This window comes from Diaphorina citri, unplaced genomic scaffold (genome assembly GCF_000475195.1).
Source record: "Diaphorina citri unplaced genomic scaffold, Diaci psyllid genome assembly version 1.1 scaffold219, whole genome shotgun sequence".
Taxonomy (NCBI): Eukaryota; Metazoa; Arthropoda; class Insecta; order Hemiptera; family Psyllidae; genus Diaphorina; species Diaphorina citri.
Genome location: NW_007377656.1, coordinates 35,978 through 60,532, shown reverse-complemented (window position 1 = coordinate 60,532; position 24,555 = coordinate 35,978). Strand labels below are relative to the sequence as shown.

Here is a 24,555-nt window from a genome sequence, read left to right as displayed (position 1 = left end):
AGTGGCGACGGCTTAGGAGGGCGGACGAAGATTTGAGGCAGAGGGTGAGCTCCTTCTTGCGGTTGTGATGCTTGCGGGAGGAGGAGCCGGCCGGGGAGGTTTTGGAGATGGTCGAAACACCTGAGGGAGAGAATAAAGTGAATTATTAGAGGACCGAATGCTGCAAAAAATAGAGTGGACTGGAAAAGGCTGAATGAAAACACCGACGGGGAAAAACTATGACAAATCTCGAGAAAAAAAGGACCTTTGGATCTTGTAACATAACGAAAACAATTAAAGCAATATCTTCGTTGTACACATCATTTGAAGCGATTATATAGATTCATTTCAACACTTCTTCGATTGGAAAATTCCCCTCTTATTCTCTTAACTTCTCTGCTTCCTTTTTCTCTTAACGTCTCAGTTTTTTTCTCTTAACATCTTTTCCAATCGTTTTCTCCTAATTAAATTTCTTCTCAAAAAAAAACCGAAACAAAAAATTAATAATACCTATGTAAAATGAAGCTACAGTGGAATCTGATACAAAATTCAGGGCAAAACTACATTTTTCACTGGCAAAAAACCACAGTCACACAAATACACTGAGTTCAAAATACGAAGATAGACATAGGTAATATGTAAATGCAGAATAAAACAATAATTAATAAAATGCCCTCACAATATTCAGGTAATAGAAAGTGTAAAGTTATACATGTAAACGTATACCTAGTGCAAACAGGGCTCCATTTCTGAAAGTAACTTTACATACAACTTTGCACAATTCGCAATATTTTTTATGTCAGTAACTATTACGATGGTTATTTGGTTATGCAATGAGTTTTAAAATGTCTTTTACTGTAATATTAAGTCATATAAGTTTGCGAAGTGTAAAATGTAAGGTGAGGCAAGCGTCTTGATCACTACACCACCGACAATGAGTTTTAAAATGTCTTTTACTGTAATATTAAGTCATATAAGTTTGCGAAGTGTAAAATGTAAGGTGAGGCGAGCGTCTTGATCGCTACACCACCGGCAATGAGTTTTAAAATGTCTTTTACTGTAATATTAAGTCATATAAGTTTGCGAAGTGTAAAATGTAAGGTGAGGCGAGCGTCTTGATCACTACACCACCGAGGCAGAAGAGATCTAGAGGGGGAATAAGGAAATGGTTCTAAAACAGTGGTTCTTAACCTTTAAAATTTCCCGTCAAATTCATCTTAGGATGACAGACTGAATGTCAAATAAAATAAATAGGTAACTAAATTCTCAAATAAATGATGCTGCAGAAATTGAACCCATGCCCTCCTGTTTACAAGATTACAAGGTGAATAAAGATAAAAGCTCTACCATTTGCTATGTATTTAATAAGTAAATGAAGGCACAATTTTGCCAGCAAAAATAAAACTGGAAGTCGGCTGAAACCGTACACTTCCTTGACAATATCGATTCACCTCGTCGATCTACACAATCGACTATGTGTAGACAGAGCTTAACAATGCCACCGAAGCAGTTCAAAATCAAGTGATCCGTAAAGAGTGGGATTCAGCAATTCTCTGCGTTGGTATTCGTAGAAGCTCAACCCATCCTTTAGGGCTGTTCAGCCCATACACCTAAGCCTCAGATTGAACTTTTTGTGTATAGGGTTAAGCAAAAGTATTAGTAAAGGCAGTGCAATAGTTCTAAACAAAAATGGACGCGGCACACAAGGGATTAGGAAGGGACCGCCTTAACCCTTTCGCCCCGACTTTTATCAGGAAGAATCTTTCAATTCTTCTCATCAGGCATTAGGGATTTAGCAATTCTCTGCGTTGGTATTCGTAGAAGCTCAACCCATCCTTTAGGGCTGTTCAGCCCATACACCTAAGCCTCAGATTGGGCTTTTTGTGTATAGGGTTAAGCAAAAGTATTAGTAAAGGCGGTGCAATAGTTCTAAACCAAAATGGACGCGGCACACAAGGGATCAGGAAGGGACTGCCTTAACCCTTTCACCCCGAATTTTATCACGAAGAATCTTTCAATTTTTCTCATCAGGCATTGTTATTTGGGCTTTATACAAGAACTCTACAAAGTTTTATGTCCTCCTAGGACTATTGAACAAAAATCGATATGAAGAGAAAACAGGACAAGTTAGGCAAGTGAATTTTACTGACGTCTTAGATCACAAAAGAAACATTTGAAATCACTGAGAACGAAATTTTTTCGATAGATCTGGGATGATATATCCCATTTTAAAGATCATGTTCCTGTGGGACGTTAGTTTTATGTCCTCCTAGGACTATTGAACAAAAATCGATATGAAGAGAAAACAGGACAAGTTAGGCAGGACTGACTCTTAGATCACAAAAGAAACATTTGAAAAACACAGAACGGATTTTTTTTCGATAGATCTGGGATGATATATCCCATTTTAAAGATCATGTTCCTGTGAAAGGTATTGTCCCTTTAGGGGAGAAAGGGTTAAGAAAATCATAACAATTGATCCGCGTCTTACAAAAAGGTTAAGAGCCCCTGATTCTACAGATTAGCAGAAGAGATCTAGAAGGGTGTCTACGTTGTATAACCATTCTCAAGAGTTGAGGAGTGGGGGTTTCTTGCGCTGTCGTTTCCCGGGGTCTAGCAGGTAGGATGCGTCCAGAACTTCCTTGCTGTCGTCTTCCTTCTCCTGAGCCAGGAGCTTGAGCAGGATGCCGTTCAGACGGGCCTTCTGACCGTCTCGCTGGAAGAATAAATTTCACAAATGAATAAAAAAAAACACGCGAAATGTTGCGTCTTGCTGTCGTCTTCCTTCTCCTGAGCCAGGAGCTTGAGCAGGATGCCGTTCAGACGGGCCTTCTGACCGTCTCGCTGGAAGAATAAAGTTCACAAATGAATAAAAAAATCACGCGAAATGTTGCGGGGGGGCCGAAGAAGTATACAGGGTGCGCCAGAAAAACACTGACAACGGCTCAGGGTAGGTAGATGTCATCATTTCCAACAAGGTTCTGTGGGTCATTTTCCTAACTTGGACCTCGTTACCGAGAGAAAAGTCCAAAAAACCACTTTTTAAAAAATCACAGACCCTGTGTCAGTTTTTAGGTCATAACTTTTTCATTTTAATCGATAATCTGTTTTTGTTAAAGTCCACTGACAACGGCTCAGGGTAGGTAGATGTCATCATTTCCAACAAGGTTCTGTGGGTCATTTTCCTAACTTGGACCTCGTTACCGAGAAGTCCAAAAAACCACTTTTAAAAAAATCACAGACCTTGTGTCAGTTTTTAGGTCATAACTTTTTCATTTTAACCGATAATCTGTTTTTGTTAAAGTCACGAGCCAGAGCACAAAATTTTGATCCGATTACACCTGAAACCCGATTTCCGAAGTTCAGTTGTGTTGTTTTTTAAGCTCGAAAAACGCCGATCTCATCTGAACATGGGAAAAGACGAAGAAAAAGAAACTTGGACCTCGTTACCGAGAGAAAAGTCCAAAAAACCACTTTTTAAAAAATCACAGACCTTGTGTCAGTTTTTAGGTCATAACTTTTTCATTTTAATCGATAATCTGTTTTTGTTAAAGTCACGAGCCAGAGCATAAAATTTTGATCCGAATATACCTGAAACCCGATTTCCGAAGTTCAGTTGTGTTGTTTTTTTTTTTTTAAGCTCGAAAAACGCCGATCTCATCTGAACATGGGAAAAGGCGAAGAAAAAGAAGAGGGACAAGAAGATAATCAAAGCTCTCACCTTGTTGTAGTTCAACTTATTTGCACTCGTTACCGAGAGAAAAGTCCAAAAAACCACTTTTTAAAAAATCACAGACCCTGTGTCAGTTTTTAGGTCATAACTTTTTCATTTTATACGATAATCTGTTTTTGTTAAAGTGACGAGCCAGAGCACAAAATTTTGATCCGAATATACCTGAAACCCGATTTCCGAAGTTCAGTTGTGTTGTTTTTTTAAGCTCGAAAAACGCCGATCTCATCTGAACATGGGAAAAGGCAAAGAAAAAGAAGAGGGACAAGAAGATAATCAAAGCTCTCACCTTGTTGTAGTTCAACTTATTTGCGCTCAGCTTGGTAACAATATTCCGGGGCGTACTCTTCACACTTGCCCCGCCCCGCTCATTCTGATTGGTCACCGGCTTCCCCCCTCCCGACACCCGCACCTTTCCCATTGGCTTAGCGGAACCTGCAGCCCCTCCCTCTCTTCTCATTGGCTTAGCGGAACCCGTGACTCCTCCCTCTCTTTTGATTGGCTTAGCCGCCGAGGCCCCGCCTCCCAGGATCTTGCTGGCTTCTTCCATGTGGGGCGTGTAGGTTCGCACCGGTTTGAGCTTCTCCTTGTACATTTCGAACGCGAAGGACTTCATGCACACGGGCGGGACTTTGGGTTTGGGCATTTTGGCGAACAGACGGGCGCCCTTGTCCAGACGGAACTCGGAAATGTAGATGTGCTCCGGGGACGAATCCACAGGACGACCTGAACAACAAGAGAGTTCATAACTGTGACATCTTTCAGTTCTTCCAGAGTTCTTGGTTTGTCAAGAACTGAAAGATGTTATTCGTCAAGACATGAACGGTTTACCCGAAGAAATGCTCATAAACGCGATGCACAGCTTGAGAGAACGTCTGAATGCTTGTCTCTTGCAAGGCCGCTATCTCCGTGAGACGAATCCACAGGACGACCTGAACAACAAGAGAGTTCATAACTGTGACATCTTTCAGTTCTTCCAGAGTTCTTGGTTTGTCAAGAACTAAAAGATGTTATTCGTCAAGAAATGAACGGTTTACCCGAAGAAATGCTCATAAACGCGATGCACAGCTTGAGAGACCGTCTGAATGCTTGCCTCTTGCAAGGCCACTATCTCCGTGATAGTTCATAACTGTGACATCTTTCAGTTCTTCCAGAGTTCTTGGTTTGTCAAAAACTGAAAGATGTTATTCGTCAAGAAATGAACGGTTTACCCAGTTCATAACTGTGACATCTTTCAGTTCTTCCAGAGTTCTTGGTTTGTCAAAAACTGAAAGATGTTATTCGTCAAGAAATGAACGGTTAACCCGAAGAAATGCTCATAAACGCGATGCACAGCTTGAGAGACCGTCTGAATGCTTGCCTCTTGCAAGGCCGCTATCTCCGTGATATGATCTTCCAAACCTGAGCTATGAGTGTAAGAGTAAACCTCTTTCTTTTTCCTACCTTTCTATCAAAACAGAATCAATTTATCAGCTTTCGTTAAGAAGTTATTCAGTTTTTAAAATTGTCCATCTCCGTGATATGATCTTCCAAACCTGAGCTATGAGTACCAGAGTAAACCTCTTTCTTTTTCCTACCTTTCTATCAAAACAGAATCAATATATCAGCTTTCATTAAGAAGTTATTCAGTTTTTAAAATTGTCGATGATGCACAGCTTGAGAGACCGTCTGAATGCTTGCCTCTTGCAAGGCCGCTATCTCCGTGATATGATCTTCCAAACCTGAGCTATGAGTACCAGAGTAAACCTATTTCTTTTTCCTACCTTTCTATTAAAACAGAATCAATTTATCAGCTTTCGTTAATAAGTTATTCAGTTTTTAAAATTGTCCACAACCCAAGGAAGATCCTGCATAATGAGCACTATTGTCAGTAGAATTATGTCCGCTTACCTTTACAATAGGTAGCCAGGTCCAACACATAGCATCTAGCCATGATGAGATCCAGCGGTACAACCTCGTACAGGGGTATACGCATGACTTCATTCTCGAAGAATTTGCGTGAAGGTTCGTGGTATGTTTCGTGCGGGCGCAGATAATGATGACCGAACGCAAACCTGTCCCCCGCCTCGTTCTTCCAGAGACGTTCCACCTGGGAAAAAGAAATAAACATGGGGTTTTTACATTCGCCTATATGTCCCCTGTGTCCTTAACAAGCAGAAATGAATGCTGATCATCTCTTAGTAAGCTCAGACCTTATAAATATACAAGACATCCATACGCATGACTTCATTCTCGAAGAACTTGCGTGAAGGTTCGTGGTAAGTTTCGTGCGGGCGCAGATAATGATGCCCGAACGCAAACCTGTCCCCCGCCTCGTTCTTCCAGAGACGTTCCACCTGGGAACAAGAAATAAACATGGGGTTTTTACATTCGCCTATATGTCCTCTGTGTCCTTAACAAGCAGAAATGAATGCTGATCATCTCTTAGTAAGCTCAGACCTTCTAAATATACAAGACACCTCCGGAAAATATTTGGATGCAAGAAGAAAAATGATAGTCAATGTCTAGCATTTGAAACCAACTAACTTGTCCTTATCCTATAGGAAGGAAAGTAAAATAATGGGGTGAAATTTTCGATGGTCAGTCTTTAGTGCCAAAACACATTTTGATTCCCTAGAGCCTAAATCCAAAGTTTCACCCATTGGTCCGTGTGTCTGTCTGTTAACGAAATATCTCGAGAACGGTAAGAGCTAGACTTGAAATCTGGTATGTAGGCCACAAATGTGACAAAGAAGCAACACGAAACTTTTGGTTAAGATCGGTGCACGAGAGTGGCGACGGCTTAGGAGGGCGGACGAAGATTTGAGGCAGAGGGTGAGCTCCTTCTTGCGGTTGTGATGCTTGCGGGAGGAGGAACCGGCCGGGGAAGTTTTGGAGATGGTCGAAACACCTGAGGGAGAGAATAAAGTGAATTATTAGAGGACCGAATGCTGAAAAAAAAAAATAGAGTGGACTGGAAAAGGCTGAATAAAAACACCGACGGGGAAAAAACTATGACAAATCTCGAGAAAAAAAGGACCTTTGGATCTTGTAACATAACCAAAACAATTAAAGCAATATCTTCGTTGTACACATCATTTGAAGCGATTATATAGACTCATTTCAACACTTCTTCGATTGGAAAATTCCCCTCTTTTTCTCTTAACGTCTCAGCTTCTTTCTCTTAACATCTTTTCCATTGAAGCAATATCTTCGTTGTACATATCATTTGAAGCGGTTATATAGATTCATTTCAACACTTCTTCGATTGGAAAATTCCCCTCTTATTCTCTTAACGTCTCAGTTTCTTTCTCTTACCATCTTTTCTAATCGTTTTTTCCTAATTAAATTTCTTCTGAAACTCACTTTTGTTTTTATCACAGTCGGTTTGCACGGGGACTCGCTGGCTTTTCCCTCCAATCACTCCCCGGCAATTGGCAGAGCCACATCGGCACCTCTGTCCCTCAGCCGGGTTAAACAGGGAGAAGTTGTAGTCATACGTCAGTTCTGCCCCGGGCTCTAGGTCAACCAGGGAGAACAGGGCCATCCGGAAGAGGCCGTTGACACACCACTTCTGCATCTCGCAGTTGGGCTCGCACGAGTGGTTGACGAATCGGCCGTCGCCCCCCATGCGGTGCCCGTCGATCACCAGCCCTGAAATAATTTGGAATAAAATATTAATCAGAATAATGCTGTAAAATCTGACCTAGTGACGTCAGCTAATATGGCGTAAATCATGATGACGTGTTTAATAGTGGCTAACAGTTGGGCTCGCACGAGTGGTTGACGAATCGGCCGTCGCCCCCCATGCGGTGCCCGTCGATCACCAGCCCTGAAATAATTTGGAATAGAATATTAATCAGAATAATGCTGTAAAATCTGACCTAGTGACGTCAGCTAATATGGCGTAAATCATGATGACGTCACTCTTTTAGAACCACCTAGGACCATTTCCACAGCTTCTCATGGAACACCACAAATAAAAAATTTAAAATTCTCATCAGTAAATGGTTGGATGACGTCAGCTAATATGGCGTAAATCATGATGACGTCACTCTTTTAGAACCACCTAGGACCATTTCCACAGCTTCTCATGGAACACCACAGATAAAAAATTTAAAAGTCTCATCAGTAAATGGTTGGATGGGTCGTTCAAAATAAATTGATCCAAAGGGCAAGGTAAAACCTACACTCTTGACAAATGGTGCCTGAATGACAATACCCTTGAAGTATCTCAGATTATTTGTGGTAAAGCAGAGCTTTTTCATAACTTTTGTGGGTATCACAGTTATCACAGCATTACCAAGTGCCTCATTTCCTATTAATTTTCATCTTACATCTACTCGTATCATCAATTTACACTGGCAATGCCGTCACTGATCGCTACTCAATTAAAGTTGTTAATCAATTGTCCTCCTGAAGTTAATGCGTAAATCATGATGACGTCACTCTTTTAGAACCACCTAGGACCATTTCCACAGCTTCTCATGGAACACCACAAATAAAAAATTTAAATGTCTCATCAGTAAATAGTTGGATAGGTCGTTCAAAATAAATTGATCCAAAGGGCAAGGTAAAACCTAGACCCTTGACAAATGGTGCCTGAATGACAATACCCTTGAAGTATCTCAGATTATTTGTGGTAAAGCAGAGTTTTTTCTTAACTTTAGTGGATATCACAGCATTACCAAGTGCCTCATTTACTATATCTTACATCTACTCGTATCATCAATTTACACTGGCAATGCCGCCACTGATCGCTACTCGATTAAAGTTGCTACTCAATAAAATTGTCCTCCAGAGTTAGGTGCACCCCGAACTCCAAGCACAGAGCCGAGAAAACTTCGACCCTGCCGGGAATCGAACCCGGGACCTTCGGAGTACAAGCCTAGTGTGATACCCACTCGGACATGGAGGTTACTTCCTGGTCATTACTATTGGACATTCGACCCTGCCGGGAATCGAACCCGGGACCTTCGGAGTACAAGCCTAGTGTGATACCCACTCGGACATGGAGGTTACTTCCTGGTCATACAGTGAGAACCTCCGGGGTTCGAGTTCAGAGATGACTTATTTCTTAGTTTGTAGTTCTCTCCCCACCAGTATTCAATACTAGCAGAAAACTGTCTTACCTTTATCCAGGTTGAGACAGTAATGATGCGTATCATTCGCGTAGATGGTGCCCATTCTATTCTTGAACTCCTTCTCGCTGACCACCTCTCCAAGTACAAGCCTAGTGTGATACCCACTCGGACATGGAGGTTACTTCCTGGTCATTACTATTGGACATTACAGTGAGAACCTCCGGGGTTTGAGTTCAGAGATGACTTATTTCTTAGTTTGTAGTTCTCTCCCCACCAGTATTCAATACCAGCAGAAAACTGTCTTACCTTTATCCAGGTTGAGACAGTAATGATGCGTATCATTCGCGTAGATGGTGCCCATTCTATTCTTGAACTCCTTCTCGCTGACCACCTCTCCGACATATTCCAATATGAAGCTGCCCGCCTTGATCAAATCCCGCGTCTTTACGCCCCACCCCTTCCCATCGGTCATGAACTTGATGAGGCCCGGGGCCCACTCATGCTTCTGAATAGACTGGTTGGCACAGCGCGTCCCACAGGGGCACATATTTGGTACGCACTCCGTATACACGAGTCTATTTAGACAGTCCTCTCCACAGCCACGCTTGTTAGGATCTTTAGGTAGTTCACAATTACAAGCCTGAGCTTCGTAGGAACTGTAGTTGGGTTTGATATCGTAGTAGACATTCGTTCGGATTTTCTTGTAGTTCCAAGAAGGCACCGCGTTTCGGCCCGGCAGCTGGTTATGTGTGTGAAGCCACCAGAGATCGTGCGGGAGTTTAAAGTCCACACGCCGCTGGCGGACCCACTTGTTACAATAGGCAGGTGGAGGGAGAAACCCACCCGGGAAATCTTCAGCCTTGGATTTGACCTTGGCCGTGTCCGCATCTTCCTTGTACGTATCGGACAAAAGTCCCGCACTCAGATACCTTTTTCCCCACTTGGCCGGTCCCACTTCCTTCTTTTTCTTCTCGGTATCGCTGTCGTCGCGGTGTTTCCCGCGGGATTTTTTCCCTCCCACGCCTCGCTCGGAAAATTTCCCACGTCGCTTCCTGTTCTTCCCCTCTTCTTCTTTCTCTTCGTTCGCTTCCTTCTCCTGCTCCTTCTTCTGTTTTCTCAACTCTATTCGGCGGGATTTTTTCGCCGGGGTAAGAACATCGAGCGCTTCTTTGGATTTGGTTTTTCTTCCCATTCTTGCCTCTTCTTTTTCATCTTCATTGTCTTTGGTTTCGTCTAATACTCCGTCTGTTTTGTCTTCTTCCACATCTTTATCTTCCTCGTTCTCTTTTCTTTGTCGACTAGATTTATCACCCGTTTCTTTCTCCACTTCATCATCAATCTCGCCAAGTTTCTCTTTATCTTCCTCTATTAGTTCACTATCTTCAGCATCTATTTTGGCATCCCGTCCCAACCGTACATCTAACATGACATTTTCTTTAGAATCGTCTTCGCTATCCGTTCTCGTGCTTTCGTCTAGTTTATCGGATTTTGGATCCTCAGTCTTACTAGTTTCTACTACAGTTTCTTTGTCTTCGGGTTTACTGCTTTGCTCTTCACTCCTCTCTTTCAAGCACTTTTTTGGTTTCTCGCTATTTGGTTCACTTGTATCGTCAGTCTTTTCACTAACAGACACCTCCAGATCTTCAAGAGTCTTCTTAGTTTCTTCAACTGTTTTATCCAGTTTCTGCTTGACCCGCTTGGATTTACCTGAGACATCCTCCTCCGTATTGCTATAATTAAGGATAACCTTCTTTACATTTCTCTTAGGCCGAGAGGAAGTCCTTTCTTCTTCCTCCTGTCTCTCAGTGTCTTCTTGCTCCCTCTTTTGTGTGACAGATCGCTTGGGTCTGGTACTGCCCATTGCTTGCTCGTCAATTTCATCACTCCCCTTGCTACTCTCTTCTTCTTTCTTCTCTTCGGCTTTTTTCCGTTTACTCCGTCCCAAACTGCTTTCGACGGGTTTCACATCGGAAATATCACTTTCGGCGGGCTGGGCTTCGGATTTTTCCGTCCGGATTGCTTGCTCGTCAATTTCATCACTCCCCTTGCTACTCTCTTCTTCTTTCTTCTCTTCGGCTTTTTTCCGTTTACTCCGTCCCAAACCGCTTTCGACGGGTTTCACATCGGAAATATCACTTTCGGCGGGCTGGGCTTCGGATTTTTCCGTCCGATTAGCATTGGCGGTATCGCCTGTGGATTTGATAGGGTCAATAAGCACACTACATTCCGTCAAAGCAACCACGATCTCTTTGGTTTTCTCCTCAGTCAGGGATTCCCCATTGGAGACTGCTGCTTCCTTTATTGATGGAACTTCAGTGTCCACTTTAGCTTTCAAAGGCTCCTCGCAGACTTTTCGGCTTCTTGCATCCAAGTTCAGACTTTTCTTCTCCTTCTGAGGTGGCGAACGGTCGACCGTGTTTTCTATATTCTCCAACACGTCGGCGTCTTTCGTCTTCGCGGATCTTCGCTTTCGTCTCCCCCGGCCTTCGCTTTCGGGAGACTTTTCGTCGCTTTCTATCCGTGTCGCCTCGCCCACTTTCAACTTCACGTTGGTCTCTTTCAGAGCGTTGTTGACCGTGCTAGCGTTCGCATCGGTATTGACCGGGGCATTCGACTTTCTATTGCTCGGTTTGTCGGCATTTTCGCTTGGTTCAAGTAAAACACCAACCGCTCTTCCGATCTGTCGGCATTTTCGCTTAGTTTGTCGGCATTTTCGCTTGGTTCAAGTAAAACACCATCTTCTTTGAGCTCATGGACATCAACTCCTTTCACCACGTTTTCTTCCTTCGCTATCCGTTCTCGTGCTTTCGTCTAGTTTATCGGATTTTGGATCCTCAGTCTTACTAGTTTCTACTACAGTTTCTTTGTCTTCGGGTTTACTGCTTTGCTCTTCACTCCTCTCTTTCAAGCACTTTTTTGGTTTCTCGCTATTTGGTTCACTTGTATCGTCAGTCTTTTCACTAACAGACACCTCCAGATCTTCAACCCTCGGCCCCACCGGGAATCGAACCAGGACCTCCTGCGTGTAAGCCTAGTCTGATACCCACTCGGCCACGGAGGTTGCTTGCACTCCAGTTCGATTCAGAGATTATCTATTGTGGTGACTCTTCAAATAAGTGGGGGAGACTGTGGTATATTTTGATACACACAGTATTTCAAAAACAACAACCACCCAGTAATATTGTCTCCTAGCAACGTAATCAACAACTGGAAAAACTCTCCCAGTTCTGATACATCTTTTATCATCCTGTACATATTTCTCTGTTCACATTTTCTGCTTTTCAATAAACCTTCTTATCATACAAACCCTTCCCTTGTCCTTTATTCAATCCTTACATTACATATTACAATCAAAAGTTACAATAGTCTTTTCAATAAACCTTCTTATCATACAAACCCTTCCCTTGTCCTTTATTCAATCCTTACATTACATATTACAATCAAAAGTTACAATAAGTCTTTAACCACTTTTAAACTCATATTGTAGTCTCGGGCACTCCCGGACATTAAACAGGGTTTATACGCTTTTACCGGAATGAAATTCCATGACTTTTCCAGAAAAATTCCAAGAATTTTCCAGAAAATTAAGGGGCGGAAGTACTTAAAAATCAGTGAATTACCCCTTAATTTCGAAAAAAGAAACAACAATTTTTGATTTTTGACCGGGTGGCGAATTCCATGACTTTTCCAGGTTTTCATTAAATTTTCACCCATAACTTTTCTTGACTTTTTGGCCGATTTTCAGATTCCATGACTTTTCCGGGTTTTCCAGGTCGCGTGTAAACCCTGTTAAAATTTATTAGAAAATCACTTACGCCACTCTGTCGTTCCCACCTCTCCGACATATTCCAATATGAAGCTGCCCGCCTTGATCAAATCCCGCGTCTTTACGCCCCACCCCTTCCCATCGGTCATGAACTTGATGAGGCCCGGGGCCCACTCATGCTTCTGAATAGACTGGTTGGCACAGCGCGTCCCACAGGGGCACATATTTGGTACGCACTCCGTATACACGAGTCTATTTAGACAGTCCTCTCCACAGCCACGCTTGTTAGGATCTTTAGGTAGTTCACAATTACAAGCCTGAGCTTCGTAGGAACTGTAGTTGGGTTTGATATCGTAGTAGACATTCGTTCGGATTTTCTTGTAGTTCCAAGAAGGCACCGCGTTTCGGCCCGGCAGCTGGTTATGTGTGTGAAGCCACCAGAGATCGTGCGGGAGTTTAAAGTCCACACGCCGCTGGCGGACCCACTTGTTACAATAGGCAGGTGGAGGGAGAAACCCACCCGGGAAATCTTCAGCCTTGGATTTGACCTTGGCCGTGTCCGCATCTTCCTTGTACGTATCCGACAAAAGTCCCGCACTCAGATACCTTTTTCCCCACTTGGCCGGTCCCACTTCCTTCTTTTTCTTCTCGGTATCGCTGTCGTCGCGGTGTTTCCCGCGGGATTTTTTCCCTCCCACGCCTCGCTCGGAAAATTTCCCACGTCGCTTCCTGTTCTTCCCCTCTTCTTCTTTCTCTTCGTTCGCTTCCTTCTCCTGCTCCTTCTTCTGTTTTCTCAACTCTATTCGGCGGGATTTTTTCGCCGGGGTAAGAACATCGAGCGCTTCTTTGGATTTGGTTTTTCTTCCCATTCTTGCCTCTTCTTTTTCATCTTCATTGTCTTTGGTTTCGTCTAATACTCCGTCTGTTTTGTCTTCTTCCACATCTTTATCTTCCTCGTTCTCTTTTCTTTGTCGACTAGATTTATCACCCGTTTCTTTCTCCACTTCATCATCAATCTCGCCAAGTTTCTCTTTATCTTCCTCTATTAGTTCACTATCTTCAGCATCTATTTTGGCATCCCGTCCCAACCGTACATCTAACATGACATTTTCTTTAGAATCGTCTTCGCTATCCGTTCTCGTGCTTTCGTCTAGTTTATCGGATTTTGGATCCTCAGTCTTACTAGTTTCTACTACAGTTTCTTTTCCTTCGGGTTTACTGCTTTGCTCTTCACTCCTCTCTTTCAAGCACTTTTTTGGTTTCTCGCTATTTGGTTCACTTATATCCTTCGCTATCCGTTCTCGTGCTTTCGTCTAGTTTATCGGATTTTGGATCCTCAGTCTTACTAGTTTCTACTACAGTTTCTTTGTCTTCAGGTTTACTGCTTTGCTCTTCACTCCTCTCTTTCAAGCACTTTTTTGGTTTCTCGCTATTTGGTTCACTTGTATTACAGGATAGGAGAAAGGCCAGGTTTTTGTACCTCCTACAAAAAACAAGTTTGATAGTTTTTTTTGGGGGTTTGACAGAGGGAACTGTAACTGCTAAGGCCTTATCGTCCCGAAATCGAAGAGCGAATAAAGACAGGATAGGAGAAAGCCAGCCGTTCCGAGAACGAACCTAATCTGTTTGGGTCAAAATCCTCCCCGGGTGGGAATCGAAAGACCAAAAACAAATGTTAGCCCAAAAGCAATCACCCTAGGTAGGGCTGACTGGGAAGCTGACGAAAAACGCCGACCTCGTTTGGACACGGGAAAAGAAAAAGAATGAAGGATTTTCGACTTACCAGAGCTGATGTTCAAATCAATCGTGTTGAGATCAATAGGTTCCGGTATTGTTTCATAATACTTGGGTAACTTTTTCTTCGAAGGTAGAGTGAGGAAAATGGAAGACAACACTGTTTGACTCGTATCATCTGAAAATCAATATCAAATCATAAATGTTGTTTTAGTGCCAAATTCTATTGTACAAATCCCGAATCTTCGAAGGTAGAGTGAGGAAAATGGAAGACAACACTGTTTGACTCGTATCATCTGAAAATCAATATCAAATCATAAATGTTGTTTTTTTTATCCCGAAACTAAAGACCTTACCAGTTATACAATGACGTTAAAGGTCCATCATACAAATTATCAGCCTCTTGAAGGGTATCGCGTAGGGCTAGGTCGCGGTCGATTCTCACCCGGGGCGAACATTATCCTAAACAGATAAGCTTCCTTTTCGGAACAACTGGCTTTCTTTCTTCTGGCTTTCTATTTTGTAGGGTTATTTTTACTTTCTATTTTTCCAAGTAATTTTCGAATTTTTACTTCTGATATAGTTAGTTCCACAACGGTCTCAATATCCAAGTTAAATAATTACTTTTACAACTTCAGTATATGGTAAGTAGGGGGAGGAAGGGAAACCTCGTAGAGGAGAAGCGGCGCTTCCCTTCGACAGCTCAAATCGATTTCTTGAGAGAAAAAAAGTCCCATCTACTTCGTCTTTTCAGAGCGTTGTTGACCGTGCTAGCGTTCGCATCGGTATTGACCGGGGCATTCGACTTTCTATTGCTCGGTTTGTCGGCATTTTCGCTTGGTTCAAGTAAAACACCATCTTCTTTGAGCTCATGGACATCAACTCCTTTCACCACGTTTTCTTTGGTCACCTCCGTCCCTGTTTCGTCTACTTTTCCTTTCCCAGTTTCCTTTAAATCTCCTATTTCTTTAGTATCTTCCATCGCTTCTTTGTCAGATTCTTTGACCGTGTCCTGTGTTTCTTCCTGAACATGGGTCGCAACAGGCACCTTTTTCTTTTTCTTCTTCACCGGGAAGCCCGTCCGGTTCGCCTTTTTCCGCTTGGGTTTTTTCGTCACCTCCACGGACGGGGAGTGGATGGGTGTGGAGATTCCGTTCAGTTTGGGTTTCGTGTCCACGCTGAGAAGGGAGGTGGGGGATTTGAGTTTCTCCGAGAGGGAGGAGAGGAAGAGGAGAGAGTCTTCCGTTTTGCGGGACAGCTCGAAGATTCCTGCAACAAAAGAGAAAGTTACGATATTGTTAGAGGATAGGAAAACCAATTTCATTCTGGGACCCATTCCACAAAGGAACGGTGCTATAGATCACTTTTATAGGTCCTATAGATTAAATCAAACACAAAAAACCCGCCAGTCTAGTTAGCGCGCGAGTTCGACGCTATATCGCTGATTCGATTCGCGCCTGGGGCAAACTTTATTCTACACAGATAAGGTTCGTTCTCGAAAAGGCTGGCTTTCTATCCTGTCCTTCTCTCTTCAATTTCGGGACAAGACCTCAATTGTTACAGTACCCTCTGTCAAACCTCTTGGGGGACTTACCAGAAGGTGGTCTCGTCTCCGGACTCGACTGTAGCTCCTCCGATTGCAACCGGGGGTGCGGGGGTTCGATGCTGATCTCCGGCAACAGAATCCCACTCGAACCTCCATCCCCCTTTCTCCTTCCTTTCCCATCACGACCCAACTCATCAGAAACATCCGAACCGGCTAACCGTTCATTCGGTTTTACTCGGCTTTCGACGGAAACGTCCGAACTCCTACCCACGCGTTTCTCTTCATTCGGTTTTATTCGGGCAGAAGCGTTATCACTCGGCTTCGTTCGGGCAGGTTCGGGGATTTTCGTTTCTTTCCCGGCCGTTCTCTTGTCGCACGATTCCCGTAACGCCCGCCTTTCCGACCGCTCAATTAGCCGTCTCGACGTTTTCACTTCGGGGACAGGCGCTGACTTCCGCGTTGTTTCGCTTCTCCCCAGCCCAGACTGGCTCCGCGAAGACGGCGTTTCGCCTCGGCCCAGAGATTGATTCCGAGGGCCCGAGAACAGTCCCTGACTTCTTTCCCGGCCGTTCTCTTGTCGCACGATTCCCGTAACGCCCGCCTTTCCGACCGCTCAATTAGCCGTCTCGACGTTTTCACTTCGAGGGCAGGCGCAGACTTCCGCGTTGTTTCACTTCTCCCCAGTCCAGACTGGCTCCGCGAAGCCGGCGTTTCGCCTCGGCCCAGAGATTGATTCCGAGGGCCCGGGAACAGTCCCTGATTTCGCGCGGCAGGGAACTCTTCCTCCGGCCTTTTCCCGTTCACGCTAGTCCCCGCTTTCTTAGCTTCGTCCGGCTTGCTGTTACTTCGCCCACGCGTCTTGCCCGGTGCCGGTGAGGGGCAGCAGTTGTAGTTACTGCGGGAGCCGGAGCGCTTACGCTGTAGTGTGAGGACGGGGACTGTCTCTTCTACTGACGCGGCGAAGGAGGGCTTGCCCGGCTTATCGCCTGGTTTCCGCTTCGCTGAATTGACCTGGAAAAACACAAGAGTGAGTGACATTAAATAATAATAATATAGTTCCCTCTATCAAACCTGTTGGAAAAAATATGAAATAGGTATTAAAAAGTTAAACTGTGAAATCTTCTTCTTCGCCTTTTCCTACGCTGTAGTGTGAGGACGGGGACTGTCTCTTCTACTGACGCGGCGAGGGAGGGCTTGCCCGGCTTATCGCCTGGTTTCCGCTTCGCTGAATTGACCTGGAGAAACACAAGAGGGAGTGACGTTAAATAATAATACAGTTCCCTATATCAAACCTCTTGAAAAAAATATGAAATAGGTATTAAAAAGTTAAACTGTGAAATCTTCTTCTTCGCCTTTTCCTGTGTACAGACGGGGTCAATGTTTTCCGTCAGCCTCTCACTCAGCCCTAACTAGAGTGATTGCTTTGGGCTGACATTTGGTTTTGGCTACAAATTTTACGAGCGGCTGCCCTTCGGACACAACCTTTGCTATTTCCTTAGCAAGGGAAATTCAGGCTGATATACTCCCTGTTTAAAGTTCCCCAGCCAGATGGGTACATTTTAAAAAGTTAGACTTTGAGTCTTTAACCACTTTTAAACTCATATTGTAGTCTCGGGCACTCCCGGACATTAAACAGGGTTTATACGCTTATACCGGAATGAAATTCCATGACTTTTCCAGAAAAATTCCAAGAATTTTCCAGAAAATTAGGGGGTAGCCCTAACTAGAGTGATTGCTTTGGGCTGACATTTGGTTTTGGCTACAAATTTTACGAGCGGCTGCCCTTCGGACACAACCTTTGCTGTTTCCTTAGCAAGGGAAATTCAGGCTGATATACTCCCTGTTTAAAGTTCCCCAGCCAGATAGGTACATTTTAAAAAGTTAGACTTTGAGTCTTTAACCACTTTTAAACTCATATTGTAGTCTCGGGCACTCCCGGACATTAATTAAACAGGTAAACCCTTTTACGCTTTTACCGGAATGAAATTCCATGACTTTTCCAGAAAAATTCCAAGAATTTTCCAGAAAATTAGGGGGCGGAAGTACTTAAAAATCAGTGAATTACTCCTTCATTTAAATAAAATATGTAATATGCAGAACGTCAAGGAATATGAGGAGGAATGCGCCGCAGGCCGTTTTTCGAAAAAAAAACAATAATTTTTGATTCTTGACCGGGTGGCGAATTTCATGACTTTTCCAGGTTTTCATTAAATTTTCACGATTTTCCATGACTTTTCCTGACTTTTTGGCCGATTTTCAGATTCCATGACTTTTCCAGGTCGCGTGTAAACCCTGTTAAAATTTATTAGAAAATCACTTACGCCACTCTGTCGTTCGGTTGGCGAATTCAACGTTTCAGCGCTGGCCAGATCACCGGTGGCGTACTGTTTGATGCACGCTTCGATGGACAAATCGATAGAGTTGTTTTTACTATCCGATGAGCCCCCGGTTGTGTTGTGAGCGTCACTCGAGGACAGGAGGAGGGTGGTGCTGCCCCCAGCGGTGCCGGCACCGGTTGAGGTCACGTGATAATGGCGCTTCTTGAGGGGAAGACACTGCTCGTTCGAACTGGTTTCGGGTTTCTGTGAAGCAAAGTAAGAGACAGGAAAATTAATATGATTTATATATAGATATATATCGGAAATGGTGAGTAGGAGAGATGTGTGGAGAGCGAGCTATACAAAAGAACAAAAAAAAAAGTGTTTCACGTCTGTTTTTATTTGCAAAGGAAACAACTGCTACATTGGACTCGTGCCCATCCCGTAGTATGTCCCTCATCAGATGGGCGAGAAGAGACACAATACTTTCCCTTTAGGTGCTGGGTCAATACGAGAATATCAGAAACCCGTTGAAATGGTTTCGTAGATTCGTATACGTTAAACCTGGTCTTTAAGGCTGTTTGTCCTACACCTAAGCCTCAGACTCCTCAGAGTGGGGGTTTTCGTGTAGAAGTGTGACTAGCCTTACCTCTGGGGTTTCACCAACCTCAGTGGTGCAGTTGTTAACGCGTTGGACTTTGGATCTGGAGGTGAACTTAAAAATCAGTGAATTACTCCTTCATTTAAATAAAATATGTAATATGCAGAACGTCAAGGAATATGAGGAGGAATGCGCCGCAGGGCGTTTTTCGAAAAAAAAAAACAATTTTTGATTTTTGACCGGGTGGCGAATTCCATGACTTTTCCAGGTTTTCATTAAATTTTCACGATTTTCCATGACTTTTCCTTACTTTTTGGCGGATTTTCAGATTCCATGACTTTTCCAGGTCGCGTATACTTAAACCCTGTTAACACTTTGACCGCCATGGGTCGCATATATGCGAGACGCCGTTGAATACTTTTATTGCGTGGGTCGCATATATGCGAGACACCTAGTTTCCAACTTGAAATGACTGTCTCGCTTATTTGCAACCCTAAACTGTGTATTTTAAATGGGGCTCTGAAAGCCTGGCTTCTGAGGATTTTTTTGGTTTTTGTTTGAAAAAAATATCTTGAAAAATGAATTTTTTGAGACAAAATAAAAAATACAATGTATTTCTTATGAGAAAACAATGAAAATGTGTTTTTTTTATTTGAAATGAAAATCTGAAAATTTGTAGATACAAAAAATAAATGTAAAAACCTAAAAACATGGAAAAATGAAACATTGGAGAATAGAAGCGGAAAAGTCACTAGATGTCTATTAAAAACAGCCCAGGATATGTCTCGCAAATATTCGAGACAGTCAATAAAATTGATAATTTTAAAAAAATTGAATACAATTATTGCCTTGTCTCGCATATAAGTGACACGGATTTCACAAAAAGTGCCTGTCTTGCACATATGCGAGACACTGCGAGAAAACTTGGCGTGGGGGTTAACACAAGCAAAAAGGCCTTGGCGGTCAAAGTGTTTATCGGGAATGTAATAGGGATAATTGTAAACGTGTACAATTTATTATTAATTAATATTATTATTATTATTATTATTATTACTACTACTAATTCTCGTGATACACACTAACTCTCTGCTATCTCCATATTTTTTATTATTATTTATTCATTATTATTTTTAAGAAGCTTAACTTTTTACTCCTGAAAATGTTGTAAAAATGTACTTTTGCTTTTGAATTAATTATTATTTCCCTTTAAAAGTTACCCAAACTTTTCTTTCCTGCACTTCTATAGGTAGGTACCTTAATGTTTTACTTCTTGGTTTTTACTTTAAGACACTGCTCGTTCGAACTGGTTCGGGTTCTGTGAAGCAAGAGTAAGAGGACAGGAAAATTAATATGTTTAATGTATACTAGATATATATAGGAAATGGTGAGAGGGAGGATGTGTTGGAGAGCGAGCTATACAAGAACAAAAAAAAAAGTGGTTTCCACGTCTTTTTTTATTTGACCACAATAATAGTAGTAGCCTACTGCTGGAGTAAAGGGACTTTTCAGTCCTATGCGAGCAGTATAAATAAGTACCATTATTATTATTATCTGGAGGTTGGTGGTTCGAGTCCAAGTCAAGTCATAAAATTCATCTACTGTAATAATCGGGGATCGATATTTGTGACAACCATTTAAATGTGCTTAACACAATTATATAGATATATATCGGAAATGGTGAGTAGGAGAGATGTGTGGAGAGCGAGCTATACAAAAGAACTAAAAAAAGTGTTTCACGTCTGTTTTTATTTCGTACCAAAGAAAACAACTGCTATATTGGACTCGTGCCCATCCCGTAGTATATACCTCATCAGATGGGCATCAGTTCCTTTGTTCTGTATTCTATGTATATCCTTTGAAAAAAAAAAAATGAAACGTCCATACGATAAATAAAAATGGGCGAGAAGAGACACAATACTTTCCCTTTAGGTGCTGGGTCAAATGTGCTTAACACAATTGAAAATTCCTTACCTCTGGGGTTTCAGCCTGCGCCTTCTTCGGTCTCCGTTTGACGACGACCGTATTCTGGTCGGTGGAAGTGGACGTGCTTTCCGCTTGATCCTGAGAGGGGGAAGCGCCTGCTCCCTTACTATGCCGTCGATGTCGATGGTGGCGCTTGTGTTTCTTCAGGGAAAACCGGTCACGCTGTCTCCTGCAACAGAAATCGGGGAGGAAGGTTTAGTGTGGACGAAAAGAATAGCGTGAAGGCCGTGGCGGTTGTACACAGGCCAAGGCTTAACCCATCCCTTGGGCCAGTTCCCCCAACTTAAGCCTCAGAGCGGGCCTTTTGTGTATAAGGGTTGAGCTAGGAAAGGATTGAAACAATAAAAACTAACGACTTTTTTTTTAATCTAACCGAGCCGTGCGCATAACCACCGTCGAAGGTTGAAGTTAGTGAAACAGTAACAAGTAAAATTGGACACGAAATCTCAAGTGACTGGTTAGCTTAGCTTAGACGCAAGAGATTGACAAATGGCCTACATGGCGTGTCTACTTTTTTTGACTGAAATTTCCCTCCTTAAATTCCTGATTGTAAGACTAACAAAAGCCGTAAGTTGTATTACTTAAATAGATTAATATTATTTTCACTCACTTGGTTTTCATGGATTTCAAACAGATGGCCGTCAACATCTCGCCCGCATTCCTCTGCACGTGATTATTCACATTGCCCATGGTTCCTACATTAGCTGCACTCCCCGTGGTCACTATAGACAAGTTAGCTCCTAGACTAGCTAAATTCCTGTTAGCTCCTAGAGCTGAATTCCTCTGCAGGGCACTCGGCTGGGAAGTATTGGTGAAGCACAACTGTTTGAACGCCTTGATCAGAGACTCCAGATCGTAATTACTCAATAGCAGACTAGACTGTGTGTACCCAATGCGTTTGGGCTGCAAATGCTTCTTGTTTAAACAATTCTTATGACTAGAACGCGATAGACTCGACTTGCTGTGGCGATGGTGTCGATGTTTTCTCTGTTTTCTTTCTTGCTTCCGCACATCGTGAGGTTTGTACGGGTTCACTTTGAATTCATAGCCTAGCTTGGAATAGCTGAGCGTGTGTTTCGCATTGGATTTATACTTAAGCTTACTATTAGGTAACAGGAGATTAGACACGAGGTTTGTACTAGGTTTGACGGTATTTGGTTTGACAGGCGGGATCTTCAGCTCCCCAGGGGGCACGGGCGGGGCGGGTTTGCCTAAACTATTACTTTTACTATCACTAGAGGGTTTATCACTTTTGCTGAACACATTGTTATTCAATTGAACACTAAGCGCGCTGGTTTTACACGGACTGAAAGCACTTGGTATGGAGCTCGCTAAAACACTCGTATTTCTTATCCCAAGCAGCTGAGGGGGTTCGGTTTGGTTCAGATAGTTGCTATTGTTACACGTTAGCTTTTGAATATCAAACACTTGTTTTCCCGCTTGGTCCGTTGTTTCACTCGTCACAGCGCTATCTGATTTCTTAGGGCGACCTGGTTTTCTCTTGGCGACCGGTTTACCATCGCTGGGAGCTACTGAATTACTTGAAAGCTTAGACTTGGCTTGTTCTTTCTGTTGCTGTTTCAAGATCTTCGAGCTTGGCACCTTAATGAGATCCTTATCTTTCGCCAGTTTCTTATCTTCCGTGGTTTTCTCCTTCAGTTTCCTGCGCTGCCCTCGCTTCTTTCGTTTAATATTGGAGACGGCAGAGGAACGCCGGTGTGAGAGGATCTTGCTAGCGCGCACTGGTAACGTGCTGGGCTTGCGTTTATCCTGAATGATCGAGCCGATCACTGCGGCCGTCATTTTCACCTGAAACATTGAGATATCAAGCAGCGTCATAAATGGACTATTGCTATCACTGGAAAACCCCTAGACTACCTTGACTTTTTTTTTAAGAAAAACCTGTAGAACCTGCCTAGGTGGCGTAGTGGTCAAGACGCTCGCCTGGTAAGCAGGAAGGTATGGGTTCAAACCCAGCCGAAGTATGGATTTTATCCTTAATATGCTTTGAAATTTTGACCACAGTAATAGTAGTAGCCTACTGTTGGAGTAAAGGGACTTTTCAGTCCTATGCAAGATTGTCAAATGAGGGGTTCCTAGGTAGGTACCTTACTTGGGCAGATTATACTTTTCTAAGGCTTAAAGTATTCTCACTGAGCTCTTCCACACCACCAGCTTACTTACATTGTGCGGGGTTTTGCTTGCAGTCAAGGCACTGGGTTTCTTCACACAAGACACTGGTGTGGAGTTAGGGGAGCTAGCAGTCACAATACCCGAGTCTGGAGAGAGGCGGTTCTTGGAGGATTTACCGAGGTCGGTCGAAGGTAGCTCTTCCTTGGTCAGCTTCTTCGGGGGACGACCTAGAAAACAGCAGTAGAAAACATTGAAATTTAGCAACCTCCGTGGCCGAGTGGATATTACACTAGGCTTGCACGCCGGAGGTACCGGGTTCGATTCCCGGTGGGGTCGAAATTTTTTCGGCTCTGTGCTTGGAGTTCGGGGTGCACTCTGCATCGTGAGGACAATTGAGTAGCTACTTTAATTGAGTAGCGACCAGTGGTGGCATTACCAGTGTAAAAAGATTGTTGAAATATGGTAATTGATTGATAGTTGTCTGGCTGCGGGACGTGAAAAAAGGAGTAGACCGGCCTGAAATTTTTCTTGCTAAAGAAATAGCAAAGGTTGAGTGCGAAGGGCATCCACTCGTAAAATTTGCGGCCAAAACCAAATGTCAGCCCAAAACAATCACCCTAGTTAGGGCTGATTGAGGCTGACGAAAGGCGCCGACCTCGTCTGTACAAGGGAAAAGGCGAAGAAAAAGAAGATTACTATACAGTTCCCTCTATGAAACCTAAAAAAAAAAAAAAAAAAAAAAAAAAAAAACCAATAGTTCTCGAGAGACACCAGCTTTTTTCAGTTGGTGCAGGGTAGCCTGGTTCGGCTTCATGGCCCCGGTGCCCCCTCGTGTGGAAGGTTTAGAGCGGTCGTTGCGAGGGAGGTTCAGCGCTCCTCGTTTAGGAGGCAGGAGAAGTCGAGTAGAAGTTAAGAAGGAGCTAAGAAGCTCAAGTCAGTGGTCGAGCTCAAGATTAAGATCAAAGCTCATCCATCAAGCTCATTATCAAGTTCAAGCTCATCATCGAGCTCAATCAAGTTCAATCAGGCCCAGTCTAAGCCTTAGTGTTGACCCTCCTCTAGTCCATTGCCTTATATTAATCTAAGATAATTATTTTTTTCTTATATGTATTACATAAGATGCTCATCGTCAAGTTCAAGTTCGTCAACAGATCAAAGTTCAAGGCTAAGCTCCAAATATCATCAAGTTCAAGGCCAGTCTAAGCCTTAGTGTTGACCCTCGTCTAGTCCATTCCTTTACCAACCCACCTTCTCGGGAGTGGTTTCACTCTTAAGACGGTAGTGAATTTCGGAATTTTTTTTTTATTATTATTTATTTATTTTTCCCTCAAAATCCACTAACAAAATGATGAGTTTTCAGGGTCATAAATTATTTCTTGAAACAAATTTAACACTGTTTTTTTTTTTTTTTTTTTTTTTTTGTACTTGTTTTCTTTCCTTTATCGGAGGTTAGTAGGAAACTTTGAACCTTCGAAGCAAGTTAGTTTTTGTTAAAAGGAAAGGGAGAAATCCTGAGCCTTTAGAGTTCGGAGCCTGTGGGGGAGCTTTTTTAGCTGGTTACTCTTCCGGTGGACCCTTCTGTCACGGATGTCACTCGGTTAGTCGAACTCAGGACGGCATCGAGGGTGGAACCGAGTGTGATTCACTTGGATTTTCCTTTTGCTCCATGCGTTGCCCTCCTGATATTATTAACATGGATTAG

The 24,555-nt window shown here is 43.1% G+C and overlaps 2 protein-coding genes across 2 annotated transcripts in view; both read right to left on the bottom strand.

Annotated features, from left to right (window-relative positions):
* LOC113466133 overlaps positions 1–24,555 on the bottom strand; it is a 60,169-nt gene that overhangs the window by 21,250 nt on the left and 14,364 nt on the right. Inside the window, 12 exon segments of the mRNA XM_026821279.1 lie at positions 17–120; positions 7,055–7,342; positions 9,079–10,648; positions 10,805–11,412; positions 11,463–11,544; positions 15,165–15,541; positions 15,867–16,369; positions 16,372–16,829; positions 18,140–18,400; positions 20,709–20,889; positions 21,331–22,529; positions 22,905–23,080. Coding sequence (XP_026677080.1) covers positions 17–120; positions 7,055–7,342; positions 9,079–10,648; positions 10,805–11,412; positions 11,463–11,544; positions 15,165–15,541; positions 15,867–16,369; positions 16,372–16,829; positions 18,140–18,400; positions 20,709–20,889; positions 21,331–22,529; positions 22,905–23,080 — 5,807 coding nt within the window.
* LOC113466135 (histone-lysine N-methyltransferase ash1-like) lies at positions 2,434–5,842 on the bottom strand. Its single transcript, XM_026821287.1, has 3 exons — positions 5,600–5,842; positions 3,999–4,435; positions 2,434–2,695 (listed from the first exon to the last, which is right to left on the bottom strand). Exons 1-3 carry the CDS (start codon positions 5,817–5,819, stop codon positions 2,546–2,548), a joined length of 807 nt encoding a protein of 268 aa, XP_026677088.1. The 5' UTR covers positions 5,820–5,842; the 3' UTR covers positions 2,434–2,545.